Raw genomic sequence first — 15,905 nt, 5'->3', positions numbered from 1 at the left:
TGACTGGAAAAAAACAGAGTGCTAAAAAGCAGCAGTCCTGCCCAGTCTGTGTCAGTGTATGTGTAGGAACTTCCTTCAGAGACCATGATGAGATCACTTTAAGGCGGTGTGGAGAGGAGGGGTTGAAAGGATATTTTGCAATCAAGGAATCCCCAGGCTGAAACTGCCTGCGGAGAATTGAACCCTGCTGCTTCCCTCAAACACCACTTTAATATTAGCAGGAGCAATTATATCTGAAAGCTGTAACAAGAGAGCAGGTTATGACACATGATAAGATTAATACAGGGAAGTCATCACTCGAGACTCCATCTTTAATTGATGATTTAGGGAAGGACATGAATTGCTCAGGGCATCTTTCTGTGAAAGTATATGTAAATATATACAGCACACAGAGACACACACACACACACACACACACACACACGCACATTTTATAGATATATTTGTGACTCTATAAACTGATATATGTTCAAATTTTTTTTTGTATCTATGCTTAGTTATTGTACAGTACAATGATACATACAAATGAAAAACAAGACAGGAAGAAAAAAAAAAAAGATGAAAAAAAAATGAAAATGCAGCTTTGAAAGTCAGTGGGTGATTTTTTTCTTCTCTAAAACATGACTTTTTTTCAGTCTATCCGTAATCACTCTTGTAGGGTTACGTGAAGTGAATTTCAATTATGTGAAGTGTTCATTTTTTGAACATAGACCAGTTGCAAATGTGATATTTATTTACAATTCAATAATAAGTAGTTAATATTGTGGTATATACTAGACACAATATTGATTTGCAATCTGATTTTGCTAAATTGTGTAAATGAAACTATTACCTATAAAGCCACAGAAGAACTGTCATGAGTCTCTTAAAAAAAACACAATAGGTGTTTGACCTAAAGCAGCACTGCACAGACTGTTCTTTGTATGATATCAAAGTACTGTGAGAGCGATTAGAGAGCATTTTTAATGTTTTGATGTCAATCTTGCTGTTTTATTTCTGTGTTAAAGCAGTGTTGCTGTTGTAAAGTTATACAGCTACAGTTGTGTTGCTGGGTTTTAAAGCAGGTTTTTTTTTTTCTTTTTTAATCAGTCTGTATTTACAACAATTTCAATGTCCACGTGGTTCAAATGTGGATGAATGGCTACACGTAGATGTGTGCACACAATGCCAGAGCTGTGTGAGATCACTGTTAACTCACTTGTTTCATTTCTGTAGGTTTTTAACATTCTAAAAGCTCTTTATTACAAAGATATACTACAAGCTAGTCAGTGTATTCAGTAGGCGTAATGTTTTGTAAGTTGCTTCAGAGGCATAAGGTGCTGTTAGTATTGTATACAACAATAATAAAACAGTGCATTGACATAAAAAAGGAAATTGACTTCTACTTAAGTACTTTTAAAAGCAAGTACTTCTGTACTTTTACTTAAGTAAAAGTGGCCGGCTTGACGTCCTTCTAATATACTAAGGAAAAAGACAATGCCAAGACATCTAATAAAAAAGGATTCTTTTATTCCTGACTGAGCCTCAAAGGAAACTCAGCATTAATGTTTTGTTTGGGGAAAAGGGTTCTTTCAGGATTCCGATCCAGTTGAACAAGAGAAGTCGTATAAAACAGAATAACAAAAAGCAAACACCCAATTCACTTCAATGGGCGCAGAAAACGAAATAAGGTAGCAGAAGAAATGTAAAGAATAAAAATAAGTTCTTTACAATAATAACCTCTAATCAAAACAGCAGATCACAAGCACAATTTGACTTGAAATAATGCAACCAATGTTAAACAACCAATAAAGGTGTACAAAACAATGGCAGTGGCCTATATGTGCCTGATAAAACAGACAAAAAACAACAGCATAAGCATACATGAACAATCTGCACATTTTGCCACCTAAATGCACCACCCACATTATACACAGTTCACATTTTAACCTCTTTTAAACATATTAATCAGTAAATAGACTAAAGGTAACAGTATACACGTTATACAGGGTACAATACTTTTCAGGCCATATAGGTAAACACACTTTGGGAGAAATGAATGAAAAACTCACTCTTATATGAGACTGGATTATCAATCACGTGGAAACTGGCACATGTGTGATCTCACATCATCGTTCTCCCCTCTTAACAGTATAATACACAACAATTACGTCATGTTCCTTCCATACATGTATTACACTGTATTATTTTACATTATAACAGTCTTCAAAACATATTTTAAATTAACTTACGCTCAATCTCCGTTGAAGTAGGCAATGTAATGTAATTGTAACTGCTGCTTCTATCGGCGCTATCTCTGTTCCTCTCTGACGCACACTCTCTCTCTTGTGTGCATGCTCAAACTCTTAAAGGAGACAGCACGCATAACTGCATCATAGCGAAAACTTAAAGGGGGACTCACCAGGGGAATTAAATACGCTCAATCTCCGTTGAAGTAGGCCTGAATCCCCTCCCCCACCGGAGTTCTCTCATGTGCAGCAACAAAACACTAATATAAACACTGAATTAAGGCATCCACTCTGTGCAGTCCCACAACTGAAACCACCACAGGTCCACGAGTTGATAACCAGCCTGGATTATATCCGTTTAACAATTTTTTAACAACTATTTTCTCCTCACTTGTAACTGCTGCTTCTATCGGCGCGCTCTCAGTTCCCCTCTGACGCACACTCTCTCGTGCGCATACTCCAACTCTTAAAGGAGACAGCATGCATAACTGCATAATAGCGAAAACTTAAAGGAGGAAAATCACCAGGGGAATTAAATATTGGGCCCTGTTAATAAATATTCCTGCCCTGTTACACTCTCCCCTGCCTACAGGCAACGTCCTCGATGTCTGCAAACACCCTTCAATCATCCATTACTCCTTGTAGTTTACCGGATGTGTACAAGACCATACCTGCTAACACTTGGGAAAGGACATCAGGACTGAAGGACACAGTATTACAAGCAGATTTAGGCAGTCTGTTTGGATTACCATGAACACCAGCTGTTGGCCGTTGGGTCCTGCGTGGCGTAGGGTGGGGTACAGCACTTTTTTCTCTGGGCTTTCGGGGGAACAGGAACTGGCCTAGCCAAAACCACATCCAAAGGTGAATCAGTTCTTTCAGTATCAGGCAGATAGAGCTCTTCAACAGCACTCGCCTCATTATTCACTTGTGCATCATTATATATTCCTTGTACTTCTTCCACTCCAGGCCCAGCACAATTGTCTGGTTCCACATCTGGCTGCTGTGACTCCTCAAGCACCAGGTCCACTGGATCCTCCTCAGACCATCTGGTTTCTTCCACAAGCACACATTCTGCATCTAACGAAGGCATCTCTTGTGGCTCCAGTGTGGCTCCATACCAAACAGCATGTAGTAAGGGGAGTAACCAGTGGAGGAATGAGGCGTCACATTATAGGCGTACACCAGCTCAGGTAAGTACTGTGGCCATTTTCGTTTCTTGTCAGGTGGCAAGGAACGCAAGAGGTCATGCAGAGTTCTGTTAAATCTCTCGCACTGTGCATTTCCCTGAGGGTGATGTGGCGTAGTGCGGGACTTTCTCACCCCATACAGTTTACAGAGCTCTGCAATAACGGCACTCTCGAAGTTCCTCCCCTGGTCTGAATGAAGACGCTGAGGCACACCGTACTTGAGGAACCATTCCTTCAGAAGGATCTTAGCGGTAGTGTCCGCCTTCTGATTGCGGGTGGGGAATGCCTGGCTGAACTTAGTGAATACATCTGTCACAACCAGGACATTCTCCTGTCCATCCGATGCAGGTTCCAATTTGGTGAAATCCATTGCGACCACTTCCAGTGGATGAGAAGCCAAGAATGGGGTCCAAGGTGCCTGAATCTTGGGCTGCAGCATTTTGGATAGCACACACCGCTGGCACTCCTTCACCCACTTATCCACAGCTTCATACATCCCAACCCAATAACAATGCTGCTTGAGCAGGGCCAGCGTCCTCTCCACGCCTTGATGCCCCATCTGGTCATGAACACTTCGCAACACCATTTCAACCAGACATGTAGGGAGCAGCAACTGTTGGCATTCCCCATTGAACACATCGTCAGTCATTCTGTACATCAGCCCTTCTTTCTCTTGGATCCTGTCCCACTGCTTAAGCAACATCCTCAACGGTCTGGACAAGTGCTTTCTCTCACGATTTGTGGGTTTCCTCTTCTTGTCCCAGAAACTCTTGAGCACACTGATGGTCGGATCTGCATCCTGAAACTGACGAAGCTCATCCTTTGTGTATCCAGGTAATGTTGGGGTATTCTCCATGGGTCCCCCTCCAGACTCTCTATGCTCTATGGCTGCATGTAACAGTCCTATTTCTCCCTCTCTAGGACTCGCCACTAGCCCTGCCAGGTCAACTTCCAGTGCAGTCCCTGTACGTAGCCCACTGCAAATAGCCACACAGCCATCGTACTCTGAATCCTCAGTTACCACCTCCATCGCCTCCAGTCCTGGTCTTCAAGAGAGAGCGTCAGCTGCAGTGTTACACCGTCCAGGGCGGTACTGGACTTTGAAATCGAATATCGCAAGCTGTGCAGCTCACCTCTGTTCAATGGCACCCAGCTTAGCCGTGTTGAGGTGGCAGAGGGGATTGTTATCTGTTAGAACAGTAAATTTGGATTCTAGCAGGTAACTCCTGAATTTCTCCACCACAGCCCATTTGAGTGCCAGGAGCTCTAGCTTCATACTACTGTAGTTCCTGTCATTTCGCTCTGAGCCCCTCAACCTCCGGCTTGCATAGGCTATCACAGTCTTACTTCCCTCTTGCTGCTGGTATAGCACAGCACCCAATCCCAGGTTACTGGCGTCGGTCTCCAGCACAAACGGTAGGGTGAAGTCTGCGTAGCCTAGTGTCAGAGCACAAGTAAGCTTCTCCTTGAGGTGCTCAAAGGCTTGCTGGCACTCCACTGTCCAAGAGTCCTTAAACAACTTGTTGGCCTGAGCAACACTCCCTTGGTGGACACAAGTGTTTACAACATCATGGAGCGGACCGGCCACCTTAGAGAAGCCCTCAATGAATCTCCGATAGTAACTGCAGAATCCTAAAAAGGATCGCAGCTCAGATCGCAGATCGCAGTGTTAGGGATTGGCCACTGTTTCACTGCACTCACTTTGTCTGGGTCTGTAGACACCCCTTGAGCAGATATCACATGCCCTAAGAACTTTACCTCGGACTGCAGGAGGTGGCATTTTTCCACCTTAACCTTGAGTCCGGCCTCCCTCAACCTTTGTAACACAAGCCTCACTAAGTGTCCCTCGAATGTACTTGAGTACACAAGCAAATCGTCCAAATAGACGAGTACCATTTGAAAGACCAGGTCACTCATTATGGCCTACATGAGACGTTGGAATGTCGCTGGCGCATTACATAGGCCAAACGGCATCCGCTGGTACTCATACAGGCCAAATGGTGTAATGAAAGCTGTTTTGTGGCGGTCCTTCTCATGAACTGCTACCTGGTGATAGCCACTCGCTAGGTCAATAGACGAGAACATCTTGGCCTTACTCAGAGCATCCAGACTCTCATCTATTCGTGGCAACGGGAATGTATCACGCCTAGTTTTACAGTTCAGCTTCCGGTAGTCCACGCATAGCCTAAGACTCCCGTCAGTCTTCCGGACTAACACCACCGGAGATGCATACAAACTGGAGCTGTCTTGGATGACACGCTTTTTGAAAAGTCCAGAGATATGGTCCTTCACCTCCTGGAATTGGTTTGGTGGTATAAGTCGGTATGACTGTGAGACAGGAAGGTCATCGTTCAAGGGAATCTCATGCTTTACCAGTTCAGTATAACCAAGGTCTTCATCAGTGATGGCAAACACGTCCAGGTATCCCCTTAGAAGCGCCTTCAGCTCTGCCTGCTGTGCAGGGGTACCGCCGATCTGCACTTTCTCCAAGGGACACTGCAGGTCACTGCTAACCCCCGTCATTGACCTCTGGTTTACCATAACTTCCTCATGATCTGCAGAGATTCGATGGAATCTAACTTCGCAGGAGCTATTCTCAACACGACGACCCTGGCCAAGTACCCCTAGTTTCACCTTGGGTGGCAACCACACACCTTCTGGGGACAAGTTTACTACCTGCACTGGGAATACCCGCCTACCGGGTGATACCAAGGTGGGAATCAGGACCAAGCCGCCTGGCAATGATGCCTTACCTGGCTCAAACAACCTTAAGTTTCTGTTTTCAGCTAGTTCTTTATGTGCTCTGGCCTTAATTGTAGCCACTGAGGCTGCAGGTACGTACGACTTACGTGTGCCTGCTACCCGGACCACAGAGTTCGCTCCTACTGGGGCAGCCTCTTGCACTCGGTTAAGGGCGGCTCTCCAGTCAGCATCCAACGTCCCCTCCAAAGCATTGTCAAACTCAGCTAGAATCAATTGTTTACACCACTGTGCAATGTTCATGCCAAGTATGCCTGGGGGCGCTGAGTCAGTCTCCCCATCATTCTGGTCACGTATCACCAAGAACCCACACCCAGGTATAGTCAACCCCATTACCTGGATATCAAGTTCAACATACCCAAGGTAGGGAAGAGGCAACCCGTTGGCGGCAGTAATCTTTAACCACTTGCTTGTACAATGCATGTCTTTATCTTCCCCATGAAGATGTTTTTTTAAAGAAGCTCTCTGTGAGCCATCAGTGCCACCTCTCATTGCTCGGCTCTTCGCAATGGAAGCGCACCGTTTCCCGGAACTGGAGACTCAGGCTTAGATGGCACAGGGTTTTCCTGGAAGCGCTGCCCAGTGCATTGCCTGGCTATGTGCCCAACGCCCTCACATCTCAAACAAATGGGTTGGCCATCCTGGGTATACCTTGGCTTAAACTTGGGCTTACTAGGTTTCTCACAAGTTGGGTGAGACCTCTGAATCGTGAGATCATGGACAGCGTTGGTAAGGTCCCCGATTGCTTTCCCTTGTTGTGTAATTACCTTAATTACCTCTTGTAGGTCTACAGTCAAGTCATTTGGTACAGTGGCGGTCATCCTTGCATGCTCTACACTTTCCTCCACACTCACTAGGTTTCGGTTTCGGGCCACATTAGCTGGACGAGGTCTCTCTTCTGAGCACCACAAAAGGGCCTCCTCACGAACTTCGAATAATGTAGCATGAGGTCGCTCTCTGACCACCTTGCGCGGTTCCCTCCGGAGTGCTGAATCCCTCACCCCTTCTATAAACTGGTCTCTCAAAACCAACTGCACATTTGGAACACAATGTGGTGATTGTTGCAGTGCAGCATTTAACATCAATGACAGTGCATGTGAAAAATCACGAAAATCCTCACCTTCCAATTGTTTTCGTGCATAAAATGTGTGCAACAACTGGGAGGTGCTATGCTTTTCCCTGAAAGCTGCCCTCAAATATGAGAACAGGTCTTCAGCTGACTTACCTTCCCCCCCCATACACAACCTGATTTCATCTAGTGCTGAACCCCTTAAGTGGGAGAGGATAAAATCTACCTGATCCTCAGTACTCAATCCCCTCACTCTTATAACCCTCCCAAGTTCCTCAATGAACTCATCAACATTTTGGCAGTCCTTACCTGGATCCCCACTGAAAGGTTTGTCAATTTGTCTCTCTCTTGGGATATACACATAGGATCTAGTATGAACATTAGTCATGTTAGCAAGAGCTGACATTACTTCATCATGTCTACGTCCCAACTCCAAGATCTGGGACTGAAGCTGTGAGACAGGGTTACCTCCCTCAATGTCCATTTCTGGCACCGCAGCACCTGCACCTTCAATGTCTTCCGCCATTGCGGCTGCACCGTCCATGTCCTCAGCATCCATGGTTTTGCCGTAGTCACAGAAAATCTCCATTCTCAAACAGTCAGTTCAACAAGCACTGTCCTCCTCGAAGTCCTCACACACAGCAGTTCTGCTACGCTGGCCCTTTGTCCTGCTGCCACTTCTGTCAGGATGGCACTGCAGGTCCTTCCAGCACTACCGTTGTTTGCACCCTTCTACTTTTGCACTATCGTAACAAATAAAAATCAGCCCCAAACAAAACAGAATCCCACTTCTGACACCAAAATTAGATGTGGCCGGCTTGACGTCCTTCTAATATACTAAGGAAAAAGACAATGCCAAGACATCTAATAAAAAAGGATTCTTTTATTCCTGACTGAGCCTCAAAGGAAACTCAGCATTAATGTTTTGTTCGGGGAAAAGTTTTTTTTTTCAGGATTCCGATCCAGTTGAACAAGAGAAGTCGTATAAAACAGAATAACAAAAAACAAACACCCAATTCACTTCAATGGGCGCAGAAAACGAAATAAGGTAGCAGAAGAAATGTAAAGAATAAAAATAAGTTCTTTACAGTAATAACCTCTATTCAAAACAGCAGATCACAAGCCCAATTTGACTTGATTGCACACATAGATTGAATAATGCAACCAATGTTAAAGAACCAATAAAGGTGTGCAAATCAACGGCAGTGGCCTATATGTGTCAGACTCTGTTCCATGTTTTGTATGTGTATGTCTATGTCTACATGTATAGCGTGAGTGTTCCGTGTTTCTTTATGTGAATTAAACCCAGTTGGATTGATGTACTCCTCGTCTCTCTCCGTTTCTTGCTCCTGACTCCGCTCAGCAGTGCACCCGTGACAGTGCCTTCCTTTCCCATCAAGCCGAAAGGACGTTAATGTGGCAAGCCGAAAGGACGTTAATGTGGCAAGCCGAAAGGACGTTAGTGTGGCAAACCCGAAGGACGTTAGTGTGGCAAACCCGAAGGACGTTAGTGTGGCAAACGCGAAGGACGTTAGTGTGGCAAGCCCCAAGGACGTTAGTGTGGCAAGCCCCACGGACGATAAGGTGCCAGCCCCAGAGCTCGCTCCAGTGCCGGCTCCAGCCCCACAGCTCGCTCCAGCCCCAGAGCTCGCTCCATTGTCGGCTCCAGCCCCAAACCTCACTCCAGTCCCAGCTCCTCAAATGCGCTTAGCTGTGCCTGCTCCTCTAGGGCGCCCTCCAGTGCCAGCACCACGTAAGCGCTACCCCATTTTGCCACCTAAATGCACCACCCACATTATACACAGTTCACATTTTAACCTCTTTTAAACATATTAATCAGTAAATAGACTAAAGGTAACAGTACACGTTATACAGGGTACAATACTTTTCATGCCATATAGGTAAACACACTTTGGGAGAAATGAATGAAAAACTCACTCTTATATGAGACTCTGGATTATCAATCACGTGGAAACTGGCACATGTGCGATCTCACATCATTGTTCTCCCCTCTTAACAGTATAATACACAACAATTACTGCATGTTCCTTCCATACATGTATTACACTGTATTATTTTACCTTATAACAGTCTTCAAAACATATTTTAAATTAACTTATGCTCAATCTCCGTTGAAGTAGGCCTGAATCCCCTCCCCCACCAGAGATCTCTCACGTGCAGCAACAACACACTAATATAAACACTGAATTAAGTCATCTATTCTGTGCAGTCACACAACTGAAACCACCACAGGTCCACGAGTTGATAACCAGCCTGGATTATATCCGTTTAACAATATTTAACAACTGTTTTCTCCTCACTTGTAACTGCTGCTTCTATCGGCGCTATCTCTGTTCCCCTCTGACGCGCACTCACAACTGAAACCACCACAGGTCCACGAGTTGATAACCAGCCTGGATTATATCCGTTTAACAATTTTTAACAACACTTTTCTCCTCACTTGTAACTGCTGCTTCTATCGGCGCTATCTCTGTTGCCCTCTGACGCACACTCTCTCTCTTGTGCGCATGCTCAAACTCTTAAAGGAGACAGCACGCATAACTGCATCATAGCGAAAACTTAAAAGGGGGAATCACCAGGGGAATTAAATATTGGACTATTCCTGCCCCGGTTACATAAAAATATGTTTTTACAACTTGCACTTGTAATGGAGTAATATTTGACTAGCATTATCTGTACTTTCAGTCAAGTAATAGAGTTGTGTACTTTGTCCACCTCTGTACATTTGAAATGTTAATGTGTAACTTGTGTTCTGTGATTCTATGAATCTTATATTGGATTGTATGTAATAACTGTATGCAATATTTAAAACTGTATGTATTTCTGGCATATGTGAAGGCTTGCATATTTGTTTCCAAAAGTTGGCATTGGTGGAGACACTGTCCCATTTATTGATGGGAAGTGATATGGAAGGGTCATACAATGCCAAGATTCTGTATATTTTTGTAAAAGGTTTGAGAGAATTTGCCAATTTGCTGAGGTTAACTACCAAATCTGGGGTTATTTCATATATTGGTTTTGGCTTTCGGTTTTTATTGAACTTCTTATTTGAATGTATTGTAGACACTGCTCCAACACTGAACGTTTGGCTCAAATAGTAAAACGATTTAATCCATCTCAAAGAGGTACTGCAAGTGAGCGTTACATTTGACTTTCAATGTATTTCCTTTTATCTGTAATTTGTTGATTAAAAAGTCAGGATTGTAACAGATGGGTGTGTACGCAGGGTGCCAGGGTGAATTCTGTGATTTTATCATTCCACCAGTCTGTCAGATTTGTAGATATTATAATATTTTGGAAGCAACTGTGTTTCTTAGCAGATATACTGATGAAAGATAAGTCTTGAATTGAGATTTCTTTGCATTTACATTTTCTTTTATGTCAAGCCAAGGCTGACAGAAATTATTTTTACGTAATATTCAAAAACATATAATAATTTATTATCTTTTTAGGCAATTTTTATGACTTAAGTTCAAAGCTGTAGTAAATTGATGATAATACACACCTGTGAACATACGGTCTAATAATTATTAAGACTCTTTAGTGAATCGAGCTGCATAGTACTGACATTTTATAAAAGCCACTCAAGTCTTTTTTTTTTTTTGCCAAATGTCCAATAATTGATAACAGCAATACTGTCCAATGGGTTAAGTCATCCACTGACCTTGCATTTATTTTCTCATCTCTTCTTTATCGAGTAATAATAAGGTGAATTAAAAATTTTTTATTTTGTTATACATTCATGTTTTTGGGTTAGTTAGACTAAGATAATCTATCAGCATTTGTGTGTCTCCACAATTAACATATGAGTGCCTTCATTAGCACTTCTGTGTCTGTATTCATTAGTGTGTGTGCGCGCGGCCCCTCTCTGATGGGGGTAAGGGGAGGACCTGTGATTGCTAAGTGTGGAGTCTGATCAAGGCTGACAGTATTTAGCATAATTAAGAAAAGCTTCAGTCACAGTTGCATTAAATAAACACCTCAAAAGCTTCAGTCACAGTGGCATTAAATAAACACCTCACTGAGCGAGGGAGGATCTGATGAGAGGGAAAAAGGAAGAGAGAGGGAGGGAAGGGTCATTTCTCAGTCATGGGATGAGACGTGTGTGTTAGTCTTCTCATTACTGCACAGCTTGAGTGGCACACACTTCCTCTCTCTCACTGCAATGTGAGCACATGCCTACACACACACACACACACTCGTACTCTCAAGGTAGAGCATTAACTTTTTTTGACATGACTTAAACTTTCCTGCCTGGCAAACAACACTGTGCCTAGTGAAAAAAAGAAAACTGTTTAAAGTGTTCATGCTCTAGAATGATAAAAGTCACAGTAAAGTCTACAAATACATGTACAAAAAATTTTTCAAAAGACTGTTAAGTGTACAGTGGCTCAAAGTGTATATTGGGATTGTCCACTATGGAGTCACAGATAGATTTGACTTCTCAACATTACAAACTTCCTCTTTAATTGTCGGTGTTTTTACCCAAGATTAAAGCTTTTTAGCAATTTGACTCTCCTCCTTCTCATTGATTTGGCTTCTAATGGTGGATGATTAGAACCATATGTTCTCCTGTCCTGTACAAGTCCTGTAAAGATGAGACTATCACTGATATGCTGATAAAACAGACAGGATGACTTTCCCCTTCATGAATGACTCTGAATGTCATGGGATGTTTCGTTTCTCCATTTAAATCCTATTTGACAGATGGCTGGGGAATACTGCATTTAAACAAATGAAATAATGGCTTCATAGTCGTTTTCATAACGAAACCTTTGCTTTCTGTATTACACTTGCATTAAGTACACTCGATAGCCTGGCTGGATCTTATAGACATCTTCTAATTGCATTTTTCTTGGACGTTAACCTCCAGCATCTTGCAGAACTTTGATGTATATGGCGGCGAATACTGGGCAGCCGAGCAGTCTGGGGATGGATGAAGAACTGTCTGCTAGCGTGACAAAAAGCAGACATCCAGACACACACTCCTCCACTGCAGATACTGGAGGAACTTTCCTCTTCACCAACAGACACCCTGCAGACAAAGCAAAGAAGAAAAATGGAGGAAAACATTATGAGATACACATATATTTAGCAAAATTAAGCATGATGACATCTGGGCTGAGCCTTCAGATAATGGCTCATGGGCAGTCTGGAATAGACATTTCTTTAATTTATTAATAAATACTTTGCACAACAAATAAAGCTGAGATAATTATTTTCCCTGCAGGCACTTAGGTGTTAATGGTTGTCTTCATTACGGGTAAACTATTGCTTGACGTGATTTGTTTTGCCTCCGTTTTGTTCCCTGTATATGGAAGTTGTGAGTAATTTTCTGTTCAGACTGTACCTGCGGCAGCACTTTGAGAGAATGAGCGCATTAATGATTTGGCAAAAACTAATTCTGTCAATCACTGTTAGGTGTGACAACATGTCAAAGTGACAAGTAAATAAGCAGCTAGCATTAGGTGAGGCATTAAAGACAAACACCTTGATTTCTCTCTTGTCATCATCAAATAATTATCCAGTGCATGCCTAATGTTATGGAAATGTGTTATTACGCCAACACAAATTCAGTAATGGGCATACACTCGATATCTAAATTGTTTCGCAGCACACCATTAAGCACTAGAGCTTCTCATGTCATAGTTTTCAAGGTGGTGACTATCTATATGTTCCAGTCAAGTGTCAAGGTGCACTCAGGATTTTTTAGAATGTTGTGCTGGTCAATATGATTGTCATCTTGTACGTATGCTGACACTTAGTGGAGTGGATGAAGTACCACATAAAAGCAAATATCATGTGATCTTAAAGGGTTGCTCCACTCAAAAGTGAGAATTATATCATTATTCTTCTGAGAAACAATAGAATATGTTCTGATGAACGTCGGAAACTAAACAACATAGGAACCCATTAACTTCTATTGTATTGACAAAAAACAAAGACAATTTCTCAAGATTTCTTCTTTTATGATCCACAGAAGCAATTCATAGTTTTGGAATAACATGTGGGTAAATAAATGATGACACAATTTTCATTTTCGGGTGGAGTACCCCTTTAACATAATGTCCCCCAGTACACGACATGCCCTACACTGGAATAGATTTGTGTTGAAGGAAAATACAGCAGGACACATACAGTACTTGATTGAAGCAGGTAGACGTTAAAGCTCTAACATGAAAATACATTTAACTTAGAATTGTTTTTTATATCCACAATGAATGGTCAAATGTCATTTCCAAAGTAGAAGAACATTGTAATATTTATTTGAGTAAATTTTAAAGTATCCACCTTATTGTATCCAAACATATATTGTACAGCTGCTTTGCAACGATTTGTATTGTAAAAGGCACTATACAAAAATAAACATGAATTATCAATGTCAGAATGAGACTTTTTGTGGAAGATTTCTGGTCAGTCATTTCTGGTTATAACTTATCGGTAGTTTTTAGTCAGGTAACTATCTGTATCATTTCAGTATAGTTAAGTTTAAGTTAAAGGTATTTATGTATTTTACACAGATTTTACACAGTTAGGGACTGAATGAATGAATGAATAAATAAATAAATAAATAAATAAAAATTACAACCTATTTATTTACTTCTGCATTTTTAAATAAGATGAATAAAATGATTAAAGTACATATTTTACTGCTTTTATTGGGCTACCATATAATCTTACACCCCCAATGTAAATGTACATTATTTAAAAAAAAAAAAAAAATTATTATTAACTTCCTTGGATGTAAAGTGTTTTAAATTTGAGAGAAAAATAAAAAATAGTGCATTGTTAATCGCTCAAGTACTATATTTGTTTTACCTACAGCTCCTAGAGCAACTCTGTGCTCTTATACTTGGTGTTAAAGCTCTCTCACTTCTTCTTTTGACAGAGGAGTCTGAGTGCTTCATTTGCAGAGATGTGGGCCTGATGGGTGAAGATCCACTGAGAACCTTCTGCGACTGTAAGAACCTTGTGGCTCACCACAGCTGTCTTCTAACCTGGATCAAAAAGGTACAATCAGCATTTTAAGCCAATACACTACAAAACCATGGCTTATCACCCTTTCAAGTTGTCATTGTGTGACTAATCTAGACAAAAGTCCTCAGACTGTAGCCAACTTGAAGCATGTGCCTGCCTAGATGTGCTTAAATCAATATAACATCAAGAGAGAAAATCATATGGGTTTGCAATGACATAAAGTTGTTGTTTTGTCCCTAATAAATTCCGGTCACCTCTTTATGATTTCTGAGGTAAAATGACCAGGCAAATAAATACATAGCAAAGCACTTTGGGGCAACGTCTGTTGCTTGCAATAAACAAAAGTCCTCTTGTCCTCTTCATCTCATCACCCCCCTGGCTGTTCTCCTATCCCTTCCTAGTGCAGGCCATGTAACACACTATGCAGAAAACATTGTTGTTCTGTTGCATCCTCACAATTTTTATTGTTAATTAAGACTTCAGATGGCCTGGTTGGGTGAGCATTCTGTCTTTTGTAGGGGTGTAGCTGGACATCTTTTGTCTTATAACCTGAACTGTACATGTGCCCTCCTCTGGCTCTGTGCTACATTAAGTCCTGGAGGTAGTTGTGAGAGGGCTCCTCCCTATCCCCAGCCTCCCAGGGCAGACACAGTGTGAGTGGGCAAAGTGATAAATACACATGGCTCGTCGTACATCATCACTACACTCCAGATATCAATAGCTCACTGGAATGATTAATAACAGCCATTATTTAAAGCTGCAGTCTGTAAGTTCTGCCTCTTTGTCGCCATCTCTGTTTGAAACCTGCAATTGCAGTTATTTGCGAAATTATCTTCTTTACGTGAGTTGTGCATCGGCCCGGCTCCTCAGAGCGGATGAATCTGTTTTGAGGTGTATGTGTGGACTGTCAGTCAAGGCACTAGATGGCCTGGTTGGGTGAGCATTCTGTCTTTTGTAGGGGTGTAGCTGGACATCTTTTGTCTTATAACCTGAACTGTACATGTGCCCTCCTCTGGCTCTGTGCTACATTAAGTCCTGGAGGTAGTTGTGAGAGGGCTCCTCCCTATCCCCAGCCTCCCAGGGCAGACACAGTGTGAGTGGGCAAAGTGATAAATACACATGGCTCGTCGTACATCATCACTACACTCCAGATATCAATAGCTCACTGGAATGATTAATAACAGCCAATACTTCCTGTAGTTAGTTCTTTTTAATTAAACCATGCTTTGTGCAAGCACAAATGGATTCTACAGCAGAAGAAAGGAAACATTCTTAAGAGTTTTTGGTATCACCTATTAGAGGGATAGTTCACCCCAAAATGAAAATTATGTCAATTACTAACCCTCATGTCATTCCAGTTCTTTTTTGTCCAACCTATGAATGTCATTAGAGTCCAGAATAATAATGGACCCAAATGACTTTCATTGTGTGAAGAGAAAAAAAATATATATTTTAATAAAATAAAAAAACCAACACTGGCTTAAAAAAAATATCTCAAATTTGTCATAGACCTAACATTACTTCTGAAATAATCATAAGGACCATTATGTTTCCATAAAAAAATGTATATTTTGATTGTACATTGTTATTGAACAGAATGAAGGATGTTGTGATATAAATGTTCTAATTCTATAATATATTTTATTTTATAAAAGCATA

General features: G+C 41.7%; 1 protein-coding gene and 1 long non-coding RNA gene across 2 annotated transcripts; both read right to left on the bottom strand.

Moving 5' to 3' along the window:
* Positions 1 to 1,487: 1,487 nt before the first annotated feature.
* LOC107679860 (uncharacterized) lies at positions 1,488 to 9,344 on the bottom strand. The gene is made up of 2 exons (XR_001633091.1): positions 9,186 to 9,344; positions 1,488 to 1,826 (listed from the first exon to the last, which is right to left on the bottom strand). It is a non-coding gene; the product is annotated as an uncharacterized LOC107679860 (long non-coding RNA).
* Positions 5,088 to 6,638, bottom strand: LOC107679859 (uncharacterized). The gene is made up of 2 exons (XM_016475567.1): positions 5,867 to 6,638; positions 5,088 to 5,749 (listed from the first exon to the last, which is right to left on the bottom strand). Exons 1-2 carry the CDS (start codon positions 6,599 to 6,601, stop codon positions 5,342 to 5,344), a joined length of 1,143 nt encoding a protein of 380 aa, XP_016331053.1. The 5' UTR covers positions 6,602 to 6,638; the 3' UTR covers positions 5,088 to 5,341.
* Positions 9,345 to 15,905: the final 6,561 nt, after the last annotated feature.

The sequence above is a fragment of the Sinocyclocheilus anshuiensis genome, unplaced genomic scaffold, assembly GCF_001515605.1.
Source record: "Sinocyclocheilus anshuiensis isolate Anshui unplaced genomic scaffold, SAMN03320099.WGS_v1.1 scaffold736, whole genome shotgun sequence".
NCBI lineage: Eukaryota > Metazoa > Chordata > Actinopteri > Cypriniformes > Cyprinidae > Sinocyclocheilus > Sinocyclocheilus anshuiensis.
The sequence above is the reverse complement of the archived record's forward strand: the minus strand, read 5'-3'. Positions and strand labels throughout refer to the sequence as shown.